The sequence below is a fragment of the Hypanus sabinus genome, chromosome 26 (assembly GCF_030144855.1).
Source record: "Hypanus sabinus isolate sHypSab1 chromosome 26, sHypSab1.hap1, whole genome shotgun sequence".
NCBI lineage: Eukaryota > Metazoa > Chordata > Chondrichthyes > Myliobatiformes > Dasyatidae > Hypanus > Hypanus sabinus.
In genome coordinates, this window is record NC_082731.1 from 2,960,476 (window position 1) to 2,985,082 (window position 24,607).

The window sequence follows — 24,607 nt, forward strand, 5'->3', positions numbered from 1 at the left end:
AAATCTTCATTCTGTCTGGACGTCCCTCAATTCTGAAGCTGTGCCTTCTGGTCCTAGACCAGGGGTGGGCAAACTTTTTGACTTGAGGACCACAAAGGGTTCTAAAATTTGACAGGGGGGCCGGACCAGGAGCAGATGGACGGAGTGTTTTGGTAATAAACCTCATGAGAGAAAATAAAATATCATGGGATATGTAGAAACCATGTGCTTTAATTTCAATTGAAAATGAACAAATGCATTACAACAAAATATCTGTCTTTGAAGTCCCATGGTATTTAGCTATTTATTGAAATGACTTTTAAAACACTGAAAATTAAATGAATAAAATACAGCTTTTTTAAATAGTAACAGTTATCATTTTAAAGCACTGAAAATTCTGTTATCCTTCAAGATATTATCATCATCACTCTCCTCCTGACTGTCTTTATTTCAAAAACGGTAGGAGATGCAGGTCTACTTGTCCTGCTCGATCTTATTCAATTGTCCCCTGTGCCAAAACTCAACAACGACCCGCACAATGACAGAACAGTGAGAGCGCGCCAGTATGCGGAGCGCGTTATTTGATCTGGAGCGCATTTTTTATTCTGAGAAGGTACGTGCACCTGCGCACTGCTCATGTCCATCACGTAACAGAAATGACATGTAACATGTAAAGCTTATTGAAAAAAATATTTTCAAATGCATTTTTTACATAACACAACGAAGAAACTTATTTTTAATTTCAGTGGGAATTTAATTTCAGTCTCCCTTTTTAGCCAGTGCATCAAAGTCTGGATTTAGTTTTGTTGAGGCGATTCTCAGGATGGATCTGAGGTGTTGGTCAGTTAACTTGGATCTGTGGCTGGCTTTGTTGACGTTCATGACGCTGAACACCTGTTCACACAAATAGGTCGAGCCGAACAAAGAGTAAAGCGCAAATGTGGAGTAATACGCTGCACCTCAACAAAGGTCAATGTGTAGCGGTGTGCTACATGCAGCGCTAAAATTACGACATGGAGTCGGTAACTGCAGTCGAAGAAAAAATCTTTATTCGAAATCCCCAGCCTCACTTTTAAGCCTCCCTCAACCTGCCCCCCTGCGCAGAGGCTCCAAAGCCCTGTGCTCGCAAATCCCCGCAGGCTATCTCCCTTCGCCGGAACGCTGGCTAATTGTGAGCCGGTTCGGATGTGCCAGGAAATGGGTCACCACAAATGTATATAGAGTGCGTCATCTATTGGGAAAACGCCAGAATTGCGGGGAACAAGGTTTATTAATATAATTTCATCAAGTTCTGCTGGCCGGATTAAAAAGCTTAACGGGCCGCATATGGCCCGCGGGCCGTAGTTTGCCCATGCCTGTCCTAGACTCATTACAGGAAGCATCCTCACCGCATCCACTCTATCTAGGCCTTTCAGTATTCAAAAGGTTTCCCCCCTTGTTCTCCTAAACTCCAGTGAGTACAAGCCCAGAAATGTTAAATGCCTCTTATATGTAAACACTTCCATATCCATGATCATTCTTGCGACCGTCCTCGACCCTCCCCAATGTCAGCCCATCTTCCCTTAGATAGGGGCTCAAAACAGCTCTCAAAACTTCAAGTGCAATCTGATCAATGCCTTATAAAGCTTCAGATTTATATCCTTGCTCTTATATTCTAGTCCACTTAAATTGAATGCTAACATTGTATTTACCTTCCTTACCATCGACGCACTCTGTAAGTTAATGTTGAGTAAATCCTGTATGAGGACTCCAAAGTGGCTTTGCACCACCGATTTTTGCATTTTCTCCCCATTTAGAACATAGACCTCGCTTTTATTCCTTCTGCCACTTCTTTGCCCATTTCCCTGATCTGTCCAAATTCTGTAGACACTCTGCTTACTCAACATGACCTACCCCTCAACCTATCTTTGTACCGTCAGCAAAGCCATCAATTCTTTCATCCAAATCATTGACATATAACATCAAAAGAAGCGGTTCCAACACTGACCCTTGTGACACACCAGTAGTTACCGGCAGCCAACCAGAAAAGCCCCCTTTAATCCCACTCTTTGCCTCCTGCCTGTCCGCTAATCTTCTGTCCATGTACCTTTCCTGTAATACCATGGGCTCTTGGTAAGCAGCCTCATGTGCGGACCTTGTTAAAGGTCTTTTGAAAATCTAAATAAACAACATCAATTGATTCTCCTTTGTTTTTTCCGCCTGTTATTTCCTCAAAAAATTCCAAAAATTCTATCAGGCAAGATTTCCCCAAGAGGAAACTATACTGACTGGCCTATTTTACCGTGTGCCTCCAAGTACCCTGAAACCTCATCCTTAATAATAGTTTTCAACATCTTTCAAACCACTAAAGTCAGGCTAATTAGCCTATAATTTCAGTTCTTCTGCCTCCCCCTTGGAATGACATTTGCAATTTTCCAGTCCTCTAGAAACCATTTCAGAACAGAGTGATTCTTGAAAGATTATTCTTTCTTCAGCTATCCCCTTCAGAACACGGGTATAGAGCATCAGGTCCAGGTGATTTGTGTTCCTTCAGACTTTCTAGCTTCAGAAGCACCTTCCGCTAAGTAGCAACGACACTTCTGCCCTGACACTCTGCCTGTGTTTGTCATATGAAGACTTGCTCGAAATACTTATTAAGTTCGTCCGCCATTTCTTTGTTCCCATTGCTACCTCTCTGGAATCATTTTCCAATGATCCAATATCCGCTCTCGTATCTCTTTTACTCTTTATAAATATCTGAAAAATCATTTTTGTATCCTCTTATATTACTGAATAGCTTACCTTCAAATTTCATCTTTTCTCTCTTTATGGCTTTTTAGTTGCCTTCTGTTGGTTTTTAAAGGCTTTTCAACCCTCTTCTCACTAATGTTGGTAATATTATATGCCCTTTACTTATATTTTATGCTGTCTTTGACTTTCTGTGTGAGCCACAGTTGCCTCATCTTCCCTTTAGAATACTACTTCATCTTTATGTTGCATAATTCCTGTGCCTTCTGAATTTCCCCCAGAAACACCAGCGAATGCTGTTCTATCATCATCCCTGCTAGTGTCCCCTTCCAATCAACTTTGGCCAGTTCCTCTCTTATGCATCTGTTTACTCCATTGTAATACTGATACATCTGATTTTATCTTCTCAAAACTGCAGGGTGAATTCTATGATATATTTGAATACTACCTCTCAAGGGCTCCTTTACCTTAAGCTCCTTAATCAATTTTTGGTTATTACATAGCCCTCAAGCCAGAATTGCTGTTCTCCTAGTGGGCTTAATCTTCCCTTTGTGGGCTCAATCACAAGCTGCTCTAGAAAGCCACCCTGTAGGCATAATTTAAATTCACTCTCTTGCGATCCAGCAGTAACCTGATTTTCCCCAATCTGCTTACATATTGAAATCCCCCATGATAATCGCAACATTACCCTTTTGAGATGCATTTTCTATCTCCCTTTATAATTTGTGGTCCACATCCTCGCTACTGTCATTTAAAAAAAATTGGATAGGTATATGGACAGGAAAGAAATGGAGGGTTATGGGCTAAATGTGGGTCAGTGGGACTAGGTGAGAGTAAGTGTTTGGCACGGACTAGAAGGGCTGTGATGGCCTGTTTCCGTGCTGTAATTGTTATATGGTTATACTATTTGGAGGTCTGTATATAACTCCCAAAAGGGTCTTTTTACCTTTTCAGTTCCTTAACTCTACCCACAAGGATTCTACATCTTCCAATCCTATGTCACCTCTACCAGTAAAGCACCTCCATCCCTCTGCCCATCTGCTTGTCCTTTTGATACATCGTGTATCCTTGGATGTTTCAGCCACGACTCAGAAATGCCCACAACATCATACCTGCCCATCTCTGTGTTACAAGATCATCTACCTTATTCTGTATACAATGTGCATTCAAATATAACACCTTCAGTCCTGTATTTGTCACCCTTGTTGATTTTGGCCCCCTGTTATACTTTAACTCATCCCACTGATTGCAATTCGCCCTATCGCCTGACTGTTCCTCCTCATAATTTCACTACACTCTGGATCTAGTTGTCTACTAACTCCCCCATCCTCAGCACTATCACTCTGCCAAATTAGTTTAAGCCCTCCCTCACAGCTCTAGCAAACTTGCCTGTAAGGATATTGGTCCCCTTCAGGTCCAGGTGTAATCTGTCCTTTTTGTAAATTCCCCAGAAGAGATCCCAATGATCCAGAAATCTGTAACCCTGCCCTTAGCACCAATTCCTCAGCTACGGATTCATCTGCAAATCATCCTATACCTGCTTTCACAGACAGCAATGCAGAGATCACTAATGTGGAGGTCCTGCTTTTCAGCTTTCTGCTTAATTCCCTCTACTCCCTCTTTCCAGGACCCCCTCCCTTTTTTACCAGTGTCGTTGGTACCAATATGCACCATGGCTTCTGCCCTATCACTCTCCCCACTTAGAATATCATGGACCCGATTTGAGACGTTCCTGACCATGACCAGGGATGCGAGACACCACTGAGGTATCTTTTGTACTGCTTTCTGCTCCTTTAACCATGGGATTCTCTATCAGTACTACGTTCCTTTTCTTCCCCTTTCCCTTCTGAGCCATGGAGCCAGACTCAGTGCATATCGTTGCTGTGACTTCCTCCAGTAGGCTACAGGGGTACTCTGCACTGGCAGCCCTTTCTTGACAGTCACCTTAGTTGCAAGAGGTTGGTACCTGTGTGACTCCCCCCCACCCCCCGCCCCGTAGTTCCTGTCTGTCACCTCCTCAGTTTCCCTCTGACCCGAAGGTTGTCTAGCTGGGTGACTCCCCCCACCGCCCCACCCGCCCCGTAGTTCCTGTCTGTCACCTCCTCAGTTTCCCTCTGACCCGAAGGTTGTCCAAATGGGTGACTCCCCCCACTGCCCCCCCGCCCCGTAGTTCCTGTCTGTCACCTCCTCAGTTTCCCTCTGACCCGAAGGTTGTCCAAATGGGTGACTCCCCCCACCGCCCCCCCCGCCCCGTAGTTCCTGTCTGTCACCTCCTCAGTTTCCCTCTGACCCGAAGGTTGTCTAGCTGGGTGACTCCCCCCACCCCCCGCCCCGTAGTTCCTGTCTGTCACCTCCTCAGTTTCCCTCTGACCCGAAGGTTGTCTAGCTGGGTGACTCCCCCCACCGCCCCCCCGCCCCGTAGTTCCTGTCTGTCACCTCCTCAGTTTCCCTCTGACCCGAAGGTTGTCCAACTATGTGACTGCCCCCACCCGCCCCGTAGTTCCTGTCTGTCACCTCCTCAGTTTCCCTCTGACCCGAAGGTTGTCTAGCTGGGTGACTCCCCCCACCGCCCCCCCGCCCCGTAGTTCCTGTCTGTCACCTCCTCAGTTTCCCTCTGACCCGAAGGTTGTCTAGCTGGGTGACTCCCCCCACCGCCCCCCCGCCCCGTAGTTCCTGTCTGTCACCTCCTCAGTTTCCCTCTGACCCGAAGGTTGTCCAACTATGTGACTGCCCCCACCCGCCCCGTAGTTCCTGTCTGTCACCTCCTCAGTTTCCCTCTGACCCGAAGGTTGTCTAGCTGGGTGACTCCCCCCACCGCCCCCCGCCCCGTAGTTCCTGTCTGTCACCTCCTCAGTTTCCCTCTGACCCGAAGGTTGTCTAGCTGCTGCTCCGTTTCCTAACATGGTCTCCAAGGAGCTTCACCTGATGCAGTGCACTTCACACAGCTATCAAGGTGTCTGGAGGTCTCCCAGAGTTCACACATCTCAACAAAGAACATGCTGCTAGCTCTGAACCCAAAGTGCAATATCACTGGCATATGTTGTGGGATGTGTTGTTTAGTGGCAGTAGTACTTTACAATATATAATAATATAAAACTATAAATTACAGTGTCACTCCTATATTAAAAAAAATAAATAAGTGCAAAAAGAGAGGGGAAATGATAGAAGTAGTATTTATGGGTTCATTGTCCATTCAGAAATCTGATGACAGAAGGAAAGAAGATGTTCCTGAAACATTAAGTGTATCTCTTCAGGCTTCTGTACCTCCCTGATGGTAGCAATGAGAAGAAGGCATGTCCTGGGTGATGGGGTAATGGATGCTCCCTTTTTGTGGCATCTCCTTTTGAAGGTGTCCTGGATGCTGGGGAGGCTACCGCCCATGAAGGAGCTAGCTGGGTTTACAACTTTCTGCAGCTTTTTCTGATGTTGTGCAGTTGCCTTTCCATACCAGACAGTTTTGCAATTAGTTTGAATTGCATGGCTCATCTGTAGAAATTTGCAAGTGCTTTAGATGATAGAGCAGTTGGGTAGGCGTATTAATGTGCAGGAAATGTGGTGAACTGGACATTGTGTAGACAGAAGGGGCTAATTTAGTATGGTTTTAATGATTAGTTTGGCACCACATAGTGGGCTGAAAGGCTGGTTCCTGTGCTGTGCTGTTCTGTATGGATGAAATTACTCTGAGAGGGCGAAGCTCAGCTGTCTACCTGCAGGAGTGATGGGTTAGCATCTGCTGTCTGAATAGTGTGCTATTTTTACCTGCTGACTTTCTTTTTAATTTCTTTTGACATGACAGAGGTGGCAGCTCCTTGGACGGAAGAGACGGTGAAACAGTGCCTGTACTTGTACCTTGCTTTACTTCCCCAGAACCATAAACTCATCCATGAGCTTGCTGCTGTCTACACAGAGGCCATTGCTGACATCAAGCGCACTGTACTGCGTGTCATCGAGCAACCGGTAAGCCCAAGCCCGAGTTCAGAGAGTAGCATACTTTTCTCTGTCTCATTCTGAGATCTGACTTTAATTACACCAGTGCTCTACTGCTTTTCTCAGGGAGGGGGCGGTCTGGTTTTACTGGGACTTTGTGTGTCTTTGGGTGGGTGTGATGGATCTGGTGGTAAGGAATTGGGGAATGTGGGGTTAGTACAGAAGGTAACACTGAGGTACGCTAAATCTCAAGTCGCTGACAAAACAGGCCCTTTGATTTACTGAGGCTGCACCTACCACTATCCACCCATTTACTCTTAGGCAATACAAAGCTATTTTATTCTCATTAAACTCCTCCCTCTACGCACTCTATCATTCACTTGCACATTAAGGAGAATTAATAAACTAATCTGCCTGATTGGGATGTGGGTGGAAACAGGAAGACCTGGTGGAAGCCCACTTTGTCACAGGGAGAGCGTGCAGACTGCACACAGGAGATACTGGAGGTCAGGGTTGTAGGAGCTGAGAGGCAACAGTACAGCTCAACCACTGTGTCCTCCATCTGTAAACTTGCCATTCACATACTCATGATGTGTCCCTGCAAAGTTCTCTGCTGTGGGCTCTGGTGAACCTGTTTGCTGTGAGCGGGACTGCACTTGATGTTTTGTGCTGGCAAGTGGTGAAATGTCAGTGATTGGTATCTGATGGGGCTGGGATCAGGAATACTGGGCTGCCAGGAGCATGGGTGCAATGTACAACTGAGGCCAAGATCCTTTGTGCTTGATTTGACAAGCTGAAGCTTACCTAAAGGTGATTATTTGCATGGACTGTTTTAACCACTGCTCATGATGTTAGTCTAAAAGGCATTGTCACTGCCCAGCAGCACATCAGTGAGAAGTAGGAGCAGAATCCTGAACGTCCTGTGAACCCAGCTCATCCTTTTTAAGATATGGGGCCTAAAACCCCTCACAGTGCTCTAAATGTGGTCTGACCAATGCCTTATAAAACCTCAGCGTTACATTCTTGCTTTTATATTCTGATCCTTTTGAAATGAATGCTAACAGTGCACTTGCCTTTCTTACTACTGTCTCAACCTGCACATTAACTTGAGTGAGTGCTGCACTAGGACACCCAAGTCCCTTTGCATCTCCATTTTCTGAATTCACTACACTCTTTTAGAACATAGCCTTTATTCCTTCTGCCAAAGTGCATGATCATATAGTTCCCTGCACTGATGGGAGGTCTGTACATAATTCCTTTGTGAGTAAGGATGACTGCGTACAAAAGATCAGTCAAATGGTTACTCCTTTTCAAGTTCTGATGTTCTTGTTTTAGAGAAGATTGAGACTATATTTTCCACTGTCTCCTGACCGATACCTATCCCTAAGCCAACATTACTAATATGAATGATATCATCACTGTTTTAGTACCATTTTCTCCATGCAATTTGATTGCTACATTTCCCACATCGTTTTTCACTGCTTGTTTCAATGTACATATGATTAATAAACTTGAATTTTGAATGTCAGTCTGCTGCTAGAATTGGTTATTGATTGTGTTCTTATTGTGCTTTGATCTAATAGTCAGGATCGGAATAGGTTTACTATCACCAACATGTGTCGTGAAATTTGTTAATGCAGCAGCAGTTCAATACAATACATAATATAGAAGAAACAAAAACACAAAATAAAATGGTAATAAATAAATCAATTACAGTATACATATATTGAATAGATTAAAAATTGTGCAAAAAACAGAAATACTATATATTAAAAAGTAGAAATTGGATGGCAGAGGGGAAGAAGCTATTCCTGAATCACTGAGGGTGTGCCTTCAGGCTTCTGTACCTCCTACTCGATGGCAACAGCGAGATAAAGGCATGCCCTGGGTGCTGGAGGTCCTTAATAATGGATGCTGCCTTTCTGAGACACCGCTCCTTGAAGATGTCATGGGTACTTGGTAGGCTGGTACCCAAGATGGAGCGGACTAAATTTACAACCCTCTGCAGCTTCTTTTAATCCTGTGAGGTAGCCCCCCCCCCCCCCCCCCCCCCATACCAGGCAGTGATACAGCATGTCAGAATGCTCTCAAAGGTACATCTATAGAAGATTTTGAGTGTATTTGTTGACATACCAAATCTCTTCAAGCTCCTAATAAAGTATAGTCGCTGTCTTGCCTTCTTTATAACTTTATCAATATGTTGGAACCAGGTTAGACCCTCAGAGATCTTGACACTGAGGAACTTGGAACCTGCTCACTCTCTCCACTTCTGATCCCTCTATGAGGATTGGTATGTGTTCCTTCGTCTGAACTTTCCTGAAGTCCACAATCAGCTCTTTCGTCTTACTGATGTTGAGTGCCAGGTTGTTGCTGCGGTACCACTCCATTCGTTGGCATATCTCACTCATGTACACCCTCTTGTCACCACCTGAGATTCTACCAACAATGGCTGCATCTTCAGCATATTTATAGATGGTATTTGAGCTATGCCTAGCTACACAATAATGAGTATAGAGAGTAGAGCAGTGGGCTAAGCACACATCCCTGAGGTGTGCCAGTGTTGATCATCAGCGAGGAGGAGGTGTTATCACCAATCTGCACAGACTGTGGTCTTCCGGTTAGAAAGTTGAGGATCCAATTTCAGAGGGAAGTACAGAGGCCGAGGTTCTGCAACTTCTGAATCAGGATTGTGGGAACGATGGTTTTAAATGCTGAGCTTCATTCCAGTCACGACCAACCTCTCAAAACATTTCATCACTGTAGATTTGAGAGCTACCGGGCGATATTGGGTGATAGTCATTAAGGCAGCTCACATTATTCTTCTAGCAAACAAATAGTTTGCTTGCTAGAACAGTTAATGTCGCATGTAATCATGCTGCTGTGGGTAAGGATTATATGTAGTGTGACCAGATAAGGACAGCACTTTTCCTTCCTGGAATAATACTATTAGTGCAACAGATGTTTTTTTTCCAAAAACTATTGGCTTGTCTGTTGATAGCACTGATTTCATATCTTCATTTAAATTCTCCACCTCCCATGGTGGGATTTGAACTTGAGTCTCTGGCTCATTGGTCCAGCGTAAGTCAAAGAGTTTAATGCTGCAGGAACGCCACCATTCTTAGAATTGGGTATGTATTGGCAGCCCAGACAGACATGCACTCCTTCCCCTCCCCTCAACTTCCTATTTTGGCTTCCTTCCTGATGAAGGGACTCAGCCTGAAACAGCAATTGTTTATTCCCCTCTACAGCTACTGCCTGACCTGAGTTCCTGCTGCATTTTCTGTGTGTTACGTTAATTTAATAATGGAATGGTGTTGAAACAAAACTGAGCACTTTTAGACCATCAATTTCCATCTCAATGCTGTTGGTGTTGTTTCAGATTCGAGGAATGGGAATGAATTCTCCTGAACTTCTACTGTTGGTGGAGAACTGTCCGAAAGGTGCTGAAACCCTTGTGACCCGCTGCCTGCACATTTTAACAGACAAAGGTAATCACTGGGATCTGTAATAATTTGACATAATTGTCTACAGACGGCAGAATTTATCTGGAGCATAAGTAATGTGGGAAATATTCGCTCCTGAGCCGTGAGCACAGGGAGGAATTACAGGAAATAAATGTCTGCTCTACGGCTGTGTTGAGCATTTGGGCATGAAGACAATTACATAACTATATTTTAGAAAATTAAAGCTTAGAGTTCACTCTATAGTTCCTGCTACAGTTTTCTGATCATGTAGAATATACAGTATATCACAGGATATACACTTGGTGGCCACTTCATTAGGCACAGGATTGGAACATGGCATGGTCTTCTGTTGCTGTAGTCCATCCACTTCAAGGTTGGATGTGTTGTGCATTCAGAGATGCTCTCCTGCACACCACTGTTGCAACACGTGATTAGTTGAGTTCCTGTCGCCGTCCTGTCAGCTTGAACAAGTCCAGCTATTCTCCGACCAAAAAAGGCATTTTTATCCACAGACTGGATGATTTTAGTTTTTCGCACCATTCCCTGTAAACTCTAGAGATTGTTGAGTGTGAAAGTCCCAGGAGATCAATTTAAGAGATCCTCAAACCACCCTATCTAGCACCAACAATCATTCCACGGTCACTTAGACCACGTTTTTTTCCCCATTCTAATGTTTGGTCTGAACAAAACTCTTGACCATGTCTGCATGGCTTTATGCATTGAGTTGCTGCCAGTGATTGCCTGATTAGATATTTGCATTAATAAGCAGTTGTATCCAATAAAACAGCCACTGAATGTATGTGCAAACATGAGGAAATCTGCAGATGCTGGAAATTCAAACAACACACACAAAATGCTGGTCCTGATGAAGGGTCTCGGCCCGAAACGTCGACAGTGCTTGTCCTAATAGATGCTGCCTGGCCTGCTGTGTTCCACCAGCATTTTGTGTGTGTTCACTGAATGTATGTTTCATGTTGAGTACTTTGTTTCATTGGCCAACATAAATATCTGCCATATTGTAGTTTTGTCAAGGTACTTCTGTTCTCTGCTGGATTTTCTTTTGCTGGGGTCAAACACTGAGCGATTGAATTCAGTTTCACAGTTGGGTTTATGGCAACTTTGAAGGCTCAGTGTAGCAAAGGGATCCTGGTGGGGAAGGAATATTTATCCACCATGACATGCTTGTCCTTTTCCTTCATTGGCTTGTTACAAGGATGCTTTCTCAATAATGATCAATTAGGCACAGAATATTTATTTATGGACAAGTACTTTATTGTCTCAAGTAACAAGCATGTGAACTTACAAATTAAATACACCAGGTTTCCCTGACCCTCCACGATCAGTCAAAGAAAAAAGGTTGGTCTCCACAGAGTTCTCACTGATTGTGCTCTTAAAATCCATCATTTTTATTTTTTCCTTATCAGATCAATCTATGATATTTCAATTCTGTTGGCTCAAGGCCATCTGACTGACCTGTGTCAGTTCTGAATGGATATGGTGAGAGCTATAAGCAGTATTGCTTTATGGCTGTTTCCTTCAGTCTTGTGGCTTGCGGGATTTCTTTTGTCCAACTCAGACCAGTCTGACCAGGTCAGCCAAACACTGGATCTAGATGACCAGATCACATGTTGTTCCTTCTATAAGCTGCATTTTACATAATGAAGATCTTTTAAAAAAAATATTATTTATTTATTAAATTTTAGAAATTACAAAGAATAAATGTGATAATAAAAAAATAAGAAAAATAATATTAACCCTCCCCCCTCCCCTTAACCCTTCCCCCCTTAACCCTTATCTAAAGAAGAAAAAAAGAAGAGAAAAATTGCCTGGATATCGGAGGATCCCCACATGCTCCATGAAGTTCAAAATAATTTTGATATTTATTTTTACTTTCCCCAATTACTATAATTTTATCTTCAAAGGACCTATCTATTTAATCCTATTTTTTATAAGTATGGAAACCAAATTTTCTAAAATATATCATATTCATTTCTTAGATTATACATAATTTTTTCAATTGGAATACAACTATGTATTTCATTATTCCAACGATCCATAGTTAAATATAAGTCCCTTCGATATCTCCTAATAAAAATAATAGTGGACTATGTGGAAGTTGTACTCCAGTAATTTGTTCCAATAACAGTCTTAAATTTATCCAACATGGTTGAATTTTAAAACAAGACCAAGTAGAATGTAAAAAAATACCGATTTCTTGATTACATCGAAAACATTGGTCAGACATATTTGAATTTAATCTATCTTTTCATTTTCTTAATATATGTTAAAACTCTTTTTCTTTTCACAGGTCCATTAATTCCATTAACATTAAAACTTAATAAATTAAGTAAATTAATCATTCATAGTACCTTGGGAGCGCTTTAAAATTCTCCATGTTGCTATGAGTCTCTCCCCAACCATCCAGGCAAAAGAGAAGAAAAATAGAAGATAACTAATATATAAAAAAAAAACAAAATACCCCCCCACTAATGTTGTGAATAAAAAGAACACAACATTACCCCCCCCCCCCCCATTTTACGGGTCATGGCAATCGCCATGATTGTACACGTTAAATCGATCAGGAGCTCCTCCAGCTCCCCGCAAAAAAAAAGAAAATATATTAGTGAAGAAAAAAAAGACAAATAATTAATGTCTCTACTCCCAATTAATACTCCTCGACTATTTTTTCCCTTATAAATGTCCATCAAGTCCAATCTTGTTTCAGTCTTCATCATTAGTCCATTCCATTTCTATAATTCTTTACTCCTCTTTATGGACATCAGGTAATTCTTGTACAAATTCCTCCGCTTTCCAGTAGTCAACGAAGAAACTTCTTTCTCCATTATCCAGGAAAATTATCAATTTTGCTGGGTAGCTCAATAAAAATTTATAGCCCTTTTCCCATAAAGATTTTTTCACTGGATTAAATTCCTTCTGCCTCTTCAGAAGGTCGTAACTTATGTCTGGATAAAAAATACTCTTTTTCCTTCTATTATCAATGGCCCATTTCTCTTTTTAGCACCTTGAGTAGCTGCCTTCAAGATCATTTCTTTATCTTGGTACCTTTTATCAAAATTGATCTTGGATTTTGATCTTGTTGAGATCTTGGTCTTAAAGCTCTATGTGCTCTTTCAATTTCAATTACTTGACTTCCTTCTTTCATTTCCAAAATCTTCGGCATCCATTCTTGAAAGAATTTTATTGGATTTTCTCCCTCTGTACCTTCCATAAGGCCAACAATTTTAATATTATTTCGTCTACTAGAATTCTCAAGCGCATCCATTTTTTCCAACATCCATTTTCTTTCTGTTGTCCAGGCAAGATTATTCACTTCTATCTTGTCTATTCTTTCAGTGTTTTCATCCACTTTTATTTCCATCTCTTTAACTTTATTATCCATCTTCTTTTGTTTTTCCATCACATTATCAAGTGTATTCTGTATCCTTCTTATATCTGTTCTTACAACTTTTAATTCATTCGTCATATCTGTTCTTACAGCTTTAAATTCATTCATCACATCGGTTCTTATAGCTTTTAATTCATTCATCATATATATCAGGATATCTTTTATGTCTCCTTTAATCTCTTCCTTCCTTTCCTTTTCTTCTTCCTCTGAATCTCCCAAAGAGTCTATTTCTACTTCCGATCCACTTCCAATTTCACTTCCAGCCGTAGTTGGGATTTGTAGTTTTGTTAATATCTGTTCATGCGTACTTCCGCGCATGCGTTGTTCGTGCCGTTTCTTCTTAGAGACCGCCGACGTTGCTGCAACTTCCGGTCCCGCATCATCGGAAGTGCCATGCACTTCGCCGGGAGGAGATCCAACTTGAGTCTGAGGCTTCGCCGAGACGGTTAGGCCTTTTTCCCCGCCGATTTGCGCAGTCTTCGAAGTAGTAGCTTTCTTCTGTTTCAGTTTAGGAGCCATATCAAAAGATAATCCTGAATTACTTATAAATAGTTTCTAGTAGATATTTGTTAACTCTTCTTCATTTAAACCTTATTTCATTACTTTTTACGAGGGAGCTGGGTTCCCAACGTCTCGACCCTACGTCATCACGTGACGTCCCCCAGTGAAGATCTTCTTAACTGAAAATGGTCTCTAAAGGAAACTCATTGTACCCATGTTCAGTTGCTCTGATTAAGTTATCACTGAGCAAGAATCAGTTCACCAAACTGTTAACAAAATGGTAATTGCAAGGACAGTCTCTCAAAATGGCCGTGAGTGTTCTTGCAACAACATGAACAAAGACTTCAGCAATGTCCATTTCCACCTGCCTCATTCTTATTCACTGATTTGTAATTTGTTGTTCTTTCTGGCTGACAGAAACTGTTAATAGAGCTTGAATGTTATCCAGTAATAATCTGATATAATTTCAGTTCCTCCATCACCGGAGCTGGTGAAGCGAGTCCGTGATCTCTACCACAAGAGGGTTCCAGACGTCAGATTTCTGATCCCAGTGTTGAATGGCCTTGAGAAGGTACTATAATGTTTTCAGACTGAAGTTATGGCAAGGATGGCTCCTAGTAGGAAAATGAGTAACAATGGAGGGGACAGAGTGTCAGAAGGAGCGGGAGGGTAACGTGTCACATGAGTGAATCCAGTCCTTATGGATATGAAATAGCAAGAGGCTTCCTATTAAAGTTCTAGTTCAGTTTATTGTTATTCAAGTGTACGCATGTATACTGTCAAAGGAGGTGTTTCTCCAGACCAAGGTGCACAGCACAGTACATAGAACCCAAACACAACACAAAGTAATATTACCACAAATAAATTCACAAATAATAAGATGCATATACGGTACAAGTTAGAAATAAAACAATTTAACATTACTGGCACTTCATACATGATGAGTCGTGGGTGTTGGGAGGGGGGTTCAGTAGTCTTATGGCCTGGGGGAAGAAGCTGTTTCTCATCCGAACAGTTCTTGTCGAAACACTATGGTACCACCTGCCTGATGGTAGGGTGGTCAAGGAGATTGTAGGATGGATGGGAGGAATCATTGACAACGCTAAGGGCCCTGAGTACACCTGACAAGTATCTCAGATAGGTGGAAGAGAGACTCTCACGATCCTCTCAGTCCTTTGTAGGGATGCGGTCAGATGCCTTGCAGATGGCAGTGCCACTGGTCAGGACAATCGGGTGCAAGGGGGGAGCCTCATTCGCCTCAGTCTCCTAAAGAGGTGGAGATGGTGTTGTGCTGTCTTGACCAAAGAGGGACCAGGTGAGATCGTCTATTATGTGCACTCTCTGAAACTAGGTTCTCCTAACTCTGCATAGAAGAGCCATGGATGTGCGGTGAGGAGTGGTCAACCTGCGCATTCCTAAAGTCAGCAATCATCTCTTTGGTCGTGTCCATGTTGAGACTCGAGTTGTTGTGCTCACTCCATTCTACCAGCCGCTCTACCTCCTCTTGGCATCACTGCAGTCATCAGCAAACTGAATTTGGTTTGAACTGAATCTAGAATGCAGCCATGTGTCAGAAATGTGAACAGCAGCAGGCTGAGCTTGCAGCTCTGGGGAGAACTGGTGTTCAGCGTGATGGTGCTAGAGATGTTTCTGCCAACATAGACTTTCTGTCTAGAAATTCAGGATCCAGTTACAGGGAGAAGGGTTGAGATCCAAGGGGACAGTTTCCTTTCTAGCTTCTGAAGGATGGTTGTATTAACCACAGAGCTGAAGTCAATGAACAGCAGCTTGGCATATATGGAATCATTTTCCAGGTGGGACAGGACGAAGTGGAGTGTGAGATTATGGCACTATCAGCGGATCGATTTCAGTAATAAACGAATAAAAAGGGGCCCAGTGTATCAGGACGATGGGATTTAATGCAAATCATAACCAGCTGCTCAAAACACTTCATTCTTGTTGATGTCATTACTAATTGAGGGTAGTCATTGAGGCAGGTTACTGTTGTCCTCTTGGGCACCGGGATGATACTAGCTGTCTTGAAGGCTGTAGGGGGTAATGAACTGTTCCAGAGAGATGTTGAAGATGTTTGCTAGAGTTTCAGGTAACTGGGCTGCACAGTCTCTCAGCACCCGACCAGGTATGGTCTGACTAGGATCTTCCTCACACTAGACAGAGTGCCTGCTCCTCGGGGGGTGGGGGGGGTGGGAGAGAAGTGGGCTGGGGGCCTTCCTCATTCCATAACTCAAACTGAGTGTAAAAGACATTCAGGAAGAGAAGTGGCACCATCATTGTTATGCAGTGTGCACTTGTAGTGTTATGGTCTGAATGCCCAGCCACATGCACCCTATGTCTCTTGTGTCTGTGAATAATCTCGTTTTGTCTTCCTGATGGCGCAGACCTGAGAGCTGTCTTATCTGCTGATGTGAAGGCAACATCTGGGCCTCTCAGCCATGAGTCAATGCTGTCAGCCGTAGCTTTGATTTATCCCCACATATGTTTAATAGTAGTGATGTCCTCAGTGCACTTCTCTATGTAGCCAGTCACAAATCTTGCGTATTCACCAATGTTAATGTGATTGTTGCAGGAAGCCGCCTGCTTGAATCTGTTCCAGTCCATGTTTTCAAATCTGTCCTGTAGTGTTGAAGTTGCTTCTTCTGGTCTGATCTTTATCTCCCTTTGAAGTGGTTTGATATGTTTAATCGGAGATCAGTGTGCAGAAATTAGCATAACAGATAAGTGGTCAGAGAATCCCATTTTAAGAACACAAAACACTACAGTACAGTGCAGGCCCTCAAGCTCATGATGTTGTGATGACCTTTTAACCTACTCTAAAATCAATCTAACCCTTTCCTCCTAAATCCAGTGCCTATTCAAGTCTCAAGGTACATTTATTATCAAAGTATGTATACAGTATAGAACTCTGAGACTTGTTTTCCCAAAGGCAGCCACGAAACAAAGAAACATCATAGAACCTGACTAAAGAAAACCCTTCACCCTAAACTCAAACACCTTATGCATGGAAAATAGAAATAATAGCACAAACAACAAAAAGTGTGAACATTACATGACATTAGATATCATCAAACTGCAGAGAAAGAGGCTGCAGAGCTAACACTGCCATCAAATCATACAAATAGTAAAAAAAAAGTGTAAACAAAATCACGTCACATGAACTGCAGAGTCCCTCAAAAGTGAATCCACAGCTGCTTTCAGCGCTGAGGACATTGAACATCAAAATGCAGAATGAGTCCACTAAGCTGATCGAACCTTGCCGTGTGGGGCCCATGACTCCTGCACCTTCTGCCGGCTACAGCGAGAGGGAGACTGCTCAAGGACAGGCAGATGGCACAGAACGCATTCGTTTGCTGCTCTTGGTCTCATCATTTTTAATCTTTCTCAACACTTTAATCAGAGGAGTGTAATGGACCCAACCACAAGTTTCTGTTCTGCTATTAGGTATCGATGACCTTCACATCTGTCTGTTACCTTATCCCCAAGAAGATCCCAAAAGCACCAGCTCATTTAGTTGGCTGAAAAACACATCCTGAAATGGAAATAGATCACAGTTCAGGAGAGATATATTTAAGAGCAGAAAAGTGTCTCGTAATTTCATGAGCTGTCTACAGGATGTCACAGTTGGTTGTTGGCACCATCTTGCAACCAAAGAATATCTTAAGAATGTCTTATGTCACTAGTGTGTCAGCCTTCATCACCACTCCTGACAATGCTCCTCTACTTCCATCCAATCACATTAAAATTATCCCCACTCATATTAGCCATTTCTGCTCTGGGATAAAGTATCTGGCTATCCGCTTGATCTGTGCCTCTTAGCACCTTGCACACTTTTCCAGGTCTTTGCTTCCTTTCTGACTGCTTTGCCTTGCTTTACTTTACCTATTGAACCTTCTGTGAACCTTCTTGACATTATTGGTTAACTTAAGATGATGGATGTAGGAGAGGCAGTGGATGCCATTTACTTGGATTTTCAGAAGGTGTTTGATAAGGTGCTACACATGAGGCTTCTTAACAAGATGAAATCCTATGGCGTTATAGGAAAAATACTGGCATGTGTAGTGCAATGGCTGACAAACAGAAAGCAGCGAGTGGGAATAGAAAGGGCCTTTTCTGGTTGGCTGCCAATGACTAGTGGTGTTTCTCAGGGACCAGTATTGAGACTGCTGCTTTTCACATTATTTGTCAGTGACTTTGATGGCTTTGTGGCAAATTTTGTGGATGATATGAAGATAGGTGGAGGGGTAGGTAATGCTAAGGAAGCAATGCGATTGCAGCAAGACTTAGACAAATTGGAAGAAGGGGCAAAAAAGTGGCAGATGGAATACAGTGTTGGGAAATGTATGATAATGCATTTTAGTAAAAGGAACAATAGTGCGGACTATTATCTAAATGGGGAGAAGGTTCAAACATCAGAGGTACAGAGGGACTTAGGAGTCCTTGTGCGAGACTCCCAGAAAGTTAATTTATTAAGTCTGTGGTAAAGAAGGCAAATGCAATGTTGACATTTATGTTAAGGGGAGTTAATGCTGAGCCTTTATAAGACACTTAGTTTTGGGCATCATATCTCAGAAAGGAAGTGTTGTCATTGGGGAGAGTCCAGAGGAGGTTCATAAGGATGATTCTGGGAATGAAGGGTTAACATAGGAGAGTATTTGGCAGCTTTGGGCCTTACTCACTGGAATTTAGAAGAATGCAAGGGGATCTCAATGAAATCTACTGATTATTGAAAGGACTAGATAGGGTGGATATTGAGAGGATATTTCGTATGGTATGGGTATCCAGAACTAGAGGACTCAGCCTCAAAATTGAGGGGCGACCCTTTAGAACAGAAGTAAAGAGGAATTTTTGTAGCCGGGGAGTAGTAAGCCTGTGGAATGCTCCGCCACAGACTGCACTGGAGGCCAAGTCCAGCATATATTTAAGGCATGTTGATCGTTTCCTGATTGGTCAGGGCATCAACAGATATGGCGAGACGGCAGTTGTAAGGAGTTGAGTGACATCCGGGATCAGCCATGATGGAATGGTGGAGCATACTTGATGGGCTGACTAGCCTAATTCTGCTCCTGTGTCTTATGGTCTTAAGGACTTTGCATGAAAACTCAACTCTCCTTTTGAGCAAGGGTCATCTAAAAAGAGGAGGATCTAAGATAAGTGCTAACATACTGTACTTCAGGGATCATTGTGGTCAACTTGCTGATGAGAAAATAGCCAGTGTCCAAGTCTAAATGTGGTGCAATCTCTAAACTGTTTTGAGTTTACAGCTAATTTCAGTGTCCTTCCCTCAACAGCAGAAGTTCCCTGATACAGCAGCGAGTGTCGTGTGAAGCTGCTTCAGTATGTTTCTTGAAATAATAAGTAACCTTGTATTAACTCTCTTTCACAGAAAGAAGTAATCCAGGCGCTGCCCAAACTAATCAAACTGAATCCCATTGTGGTGAAGGAGGTCTTTAACCGGCTTCTGGGGACTACACACAGTGAGTTGTGGCGATGCTTGCAGGGAGGTGGGGGTTGGTAACGGAGGAGAAATTGTGTGCTGCGGTGGGAAGTGAAGGAATTGCATTCATATGATGGGAGGCTGTAGGTTCTGTCATTTTCAGTGTCTTGTAGGCGCACCCTGGAGTTGTACACTGCCTTTTACCAGCCTCCTTTTTATTGACTCTGGCCACTCTTCCCGCTGCCCACCTTCCATCGCCCAACTCCCACTCTGGTCAAGGATGCTTATCACCCTATCTTCTCAGGAGAGGAGAGAAGATAGAATGTCTAAGGTGAGAGGCATCCTTGAGCAGAGTGGGAACACGTTCCACTAGGGTCAAGGACAGCTTCTATATCACTAATATCAATGTTCCTGCACTGCAATTTCCCAGTAGCTTTTATATCAAATTAAGTTTTCTTTCTATAACTTGATATGCGTATGTACAGCATGATCTGACTGAATGACGTACAAAGAAAAGCACTTTTCTGTATCTCGGTATTCGTGACAATAATAATAAACCAAGCCAAATCTCTAGGGCAGCATGGTAGTGTAGTGGCTGGTGTAATGCTGTTACAGCCCCAGTGACCCGGGTACGCTTCCACAGTGTAATGACATACGGTTTAGTGTGTTAATTTTTCACGTGGGTGGAATTGTGCCACATTAAATAAAGGGAGCTGCCCATTGGACGGGAATAAGGTGGAGGTAATGTTTTGTGGTGGAATTTTACTTGCTGGATGTAATTTGCTGTTAATAAGCATAAGATGGGGTGTACATGAATGCTACATTCTCTGCCTACTGTAAGACTTTAAAGTCCGAACTATGTAATATTTCTTCTTCTTTTCTAGTGGGTGAGGGAGGCTCAGCAGCTATTTCTCCCTTGACCCCTGGTGATCTTCTCATTGCCCTGCACAACATAGACTCTACCAAATGCGACATGAAGTCAATAATCAAAGGTAACTAATACCCACAGTATCTCTGTGTTTTCTTCTTATCTCTCACTGCACCCTTCCCCAGCTGATTGCAGGGTCCTGGCAAACAACCCAATACTCTCATTGATGAATCTCGTGTTCTGAGACCAATTACATTAAACATGGGCATGGTTTGAGAAAGCTGATTTTGAGTAAAATGCTTATTCCCATTTCTGTCAGGAAAATTAGCTGAGCTGTCTGCTTTTGCTATGGGATGTCAGTTTACGTAGTTATATAGCATGGAGATGGATCACAGAACATCGGAACACAGGACAACGTGGGGTGTTGTTCATAGTGTTATACATAGTACAACACAGGAACCTTCAGCCCTTAATGTCTGTGCTGAACGTGATGCCAAATTAAATTGAATCTCTTCGGCCTGCATATGGTCCATATCCCTCCATTTCCTGCAGAGTCATATGTCTTAACGGTCTCTTTCTGCTTCCATCACTACCTGACAGCCCAGTCCAGGCACCAATTACTCTCTGTGTAAAATAAAACTTACCTTGCACATTTCCTTTAAAGCTTCCCCATCTCACCTTAAATCATATCTTCTAGTATTTGATAATTATAACCTGGGAAAAAGATTCTGACTGACTGCCCTATCTGTGCCTCTCTTAATTCTATAGACTTGTATTAGGTTTCCTCTTGGCCTTCAGTACTCCGGAGAAAATAAGCCAAGTTTGGCCAACCTCTTCTTGTAGCTCAGACCCTCTAATCCAGGGAGTATGTTGTTAAACCTCTTCTGCACCCTTTCCAAAGACTTCACATCCTTGTACTGGAGCAGCTAGAATTGTACATCTTCTGCTCAATGAACATCTAGGACCAGTGATTGTCTCACTGACCAACAAGCACTGATTTCAACTAATTCTGTTTTAATAATATTCTCACCACATTCCCATCAAACCCTTTAGATTCTGCCACTCATCTATACAATAAGGCCATTTATACCAGTCAGTTGACCTCTCTGATGGTAGTGATGAGAGGAGGGCATGCTCTGGATGGTGAAGGTCCTTGATGATAGACACTGCCTTATAAACCATTGCCTTTTGAAGATGTTCTCAATGATGGAGAGCCTAGTCCCATGAGTCTACTGTATGAGTCTACAACTGTCTGTAGCCTTTTCTAATCCTGTCAATTGTTTTCAAAGACTCGTCTTATTAGTCCCATTTCCAATTAATTTCACTAACAAGCTGTTTATGTCCACTCAGTGGAATTTTATTTTTTTGTTTTTTGCACCATTCTCTAAAATTTCTAGAGACTGTTGTGTGCAAAAATCCCAGAAGATCAGCAGTTTCTGAGATACACAAGCTACACCATCTGGCACCATGATCAAAGTCGCTGAGATATTTCTTCTCTGGTCTGAATAACAACTGAACATCTTGACCATGTCTGTATGTTTTTGTGCATTGTGCTACCACATGATTGAATATTTGCATTAATGAGCAGATGTACAGGAACACTTAATAAAATGGCCACTTAGTGTATAAGTCAATGAGTTACATTTTGTAGATGAGCATTCTGGATAATGCTTCTGTGACCTGTACTTTTCCTAATTCCCTTCACCTTTAGATTCTCCCTAATACCTAGTTCTTTTGCTGTCCTCTCCAAATGATTCCTATTGTCTAAGGCAGGGGTCGGCAACGTTTACCACTGAAAGAGCCAATATGGACCCATTTCCCACAGAAAAGAAAACACTGGGAGCCACAAAACCAGTTTGACATTTAAAATGAAATAACACTGCATACAACGGGTTTTTTTTGCCTTTATGCTATGTATAAACAAACTATAATGTGTTGCATTTATGAAATTGATGAACTCCTGCAGAGAAAACGAAATTGCATTTCTGCATGCAACAAAAACATTTTGAACTCCGAAAAAAAGACGTTGGGTTGAAGGTTACTCCATAGTTAGCCTACCTTGGATCGAAGAATTAAAAGAAAGCGCGCACTGGCGGGTGTCAGGCATTGGCAGTGGTGATGTATATTAATAGCGATAAAAAACACGTTGCAGCGGTGTGCTACACGCAGCGCTAAAATAAAGACACTGCAGTCAAGGTAACTTTATTTGAACTAAACAGCCTTGCTTTAAAGCCTCCCTCAACCCGTCCCCGTGGGTGCGGATGCTCCAAAAGACACGTACTCACAAACCCCCATAGGCTATCTCCCTTAGCCGGAACGGTGGCTAATTGTGAGCCGGTTTGGATGTGCCAGGAAATGGGGTCTCCACAACGTTTTTAGATTGTACAAGACCACCATAATCTTCAAATTTCGAATTACATTTCAAAAACTAACAAACCATGGGGAGCCGCAGCACAGAGATGAAAGAGCCGCATGCGGCTTCGGAGCCACGGGTTGCCGACCCCTGGTCTAGGGGTTGAATGGCTTCAAAAAGGCAACAACTATACCAGTGCCTAAGAAGAATAATGTGAGCTGCCTTAATGACTATCACCTGGTAGCACTTGCACCGACAGTGATGAAATGCTTTGAGGAGTTGGTCATGACTAGACTGAACTCCTGCCTCAGCAAGGACCTGGACCCATTACAAGTTGCCTATTGCCACAATAGGTCAACGGCAGACGCAAGCTCAATGGCTGTTCACACAGCTTTAGACCAGCTGGATAACGGAAAAGGCTACGTGAGGATGCTGTTCATTGACTATAGCTCAGCATTTAATACCATCATTCAAACAATCCTGATTGAGAAGTTGCAGAACCTGGGCCTCTATACATTTCTCTGCAATTGGATCCTCAACTTCCTAACCGGAAGACCACAATCTGTGCGAATTGGTGATAAGATCTCCTCCTCACTGACAATCAGTGCTGGTGCACCTCAGGGGTGTGTGCTTAGCCCACTGCTCTACTCTCTATATAAACATGACTGTGGCTAGGCATAGCTCAAATACCATCTATAAACTTGCAGACGATACAATTATTGTTGGTAGAATCTCAGATGGTGACAGGAGCAAGATATGCTAACTAGTGGAGTGGTGTCACAGCAATAACCTGGCACTCAATGTCAGTAAGATGGAAGAGCTGATTGTGGACTTCAGGAAGGGTAAGATGAAGGAATGCATTTCAATCCTTATAGAGGGATCAGAAGTGGAGTGAGTGAACAGTTTCAAGTTTCTCAGTGTCAAGATCTCTGAGGATCTAACCTGGTCCCAACATATCGATGCAGTTATAAAGAAGGCAAGACAGCGACTATACTTCATTAGGAATTTGAAGAGATTTGGTATGTCAATAAATACACTCAGAACTTATATAGATGTACAGTGAAGAACATTCTGACAGGCTGCATCACTGTCTAGTATGGGGGGGTGGGTGCTACTGCACAGGACCGAGAGAAGCTGAAGAGGGTTGTAAATTTAGTTGGCTCCATCTTGGGTACTAGCCTACAAAGTACCCAGGACATCTTCAAGGAGCAGTGTCTCAGAAAGGCAGCATCCATTATTAAGGACCTCCAGCAACCAGGACATGCTCTTTTCTCACTGTTACCATCAGGTGGGAGGTACGGAAGCCTCAAGGCACAAACTCAACGATTCAGAACAGCTTCTTCCCCTCTGCCATCCAATTCCCAAATGGACATGGAACCCTTGGACACTACCTCACATTTTTAATATAAATTATTTCTGTTTTTTTGCACATTTTTTAATCTATTTAATATATGTATACTGTAATTGATTTACTTTTTTTTTTCTTTTTTATTATATATTGCATTGAACTGCTGCTGCTAAGTTAACAAATTTCATGATACATGCTGGTGGTAATAAGAAACATAGAAAACATACAGCACAACACAGGCCCTTTGGCCCACAAAGCTGTGCCAAACATGTCCTTACCTAGAACTGCCTAGGCTTTATGCATAGCCCTCTATTTTTCTAAGCTCCATGTACCTATTCAGGAGTTTCTTAATAGACCCTATTGTTTCTGCCTCCACCACCGTCACCGGCAGCCCATTCCACGCACTCAGCACTCTCTGCATTTTAAAAAAAAACTTACCCCTGACATCTCCTCTGTACTGACTTCCAAGCACCTTAAAACTGTGCCCTCTTGTGTTAGCCATTTCAGCCCTGATTATCGACTGACTGTGGAAAAAGCCTCTGACTATCGACATGATCAGTGCCTCTTATCATCTTGTACACC

At 42.7% G+C, this 24,607-nt stretch overlaps 1 protein-coding gene across 3 annotated transcripts in view; it reads left to right on the top strand.

The window, feature by feature from the left end:
* Nucleotides 1-24,607, top strand: part of sympk (symplekin) — a 117,063-nt gene that overhangs the window by 56,161 nt on the left and 36,295 nt on the right. For all 3 annotated transcript variants that reach the window (XM_059951382.1, XM_059951380.1, XM_059951381.1), the window contains exons 17-21: nucleotides 6,503-6,663; nucleotides 10,013-10,121; nucleotides 14,475-14,575; nucleotides 19,406-19,496; nucleotides 20,341-20,448. In XM_059951382.1, coding sequence (XP_059807365.1) covers nucleotides 6,503-6,663; nucleotides 10,013-10,121; nucleotides 14,475-14,575; nucleotides 19,406-19,496; nucleotides 20,341-20,448 — 570 coding nt within the window. The remainder of the gene's footprint in view (nucleotides 1-6,502; nucleotides 6,664-10,012; nucleotides 10,122-14,474; nucleotides 14,576-19,405; nucleotides 19,497-20,340; nucleotides 20,449-24,607) is intronic.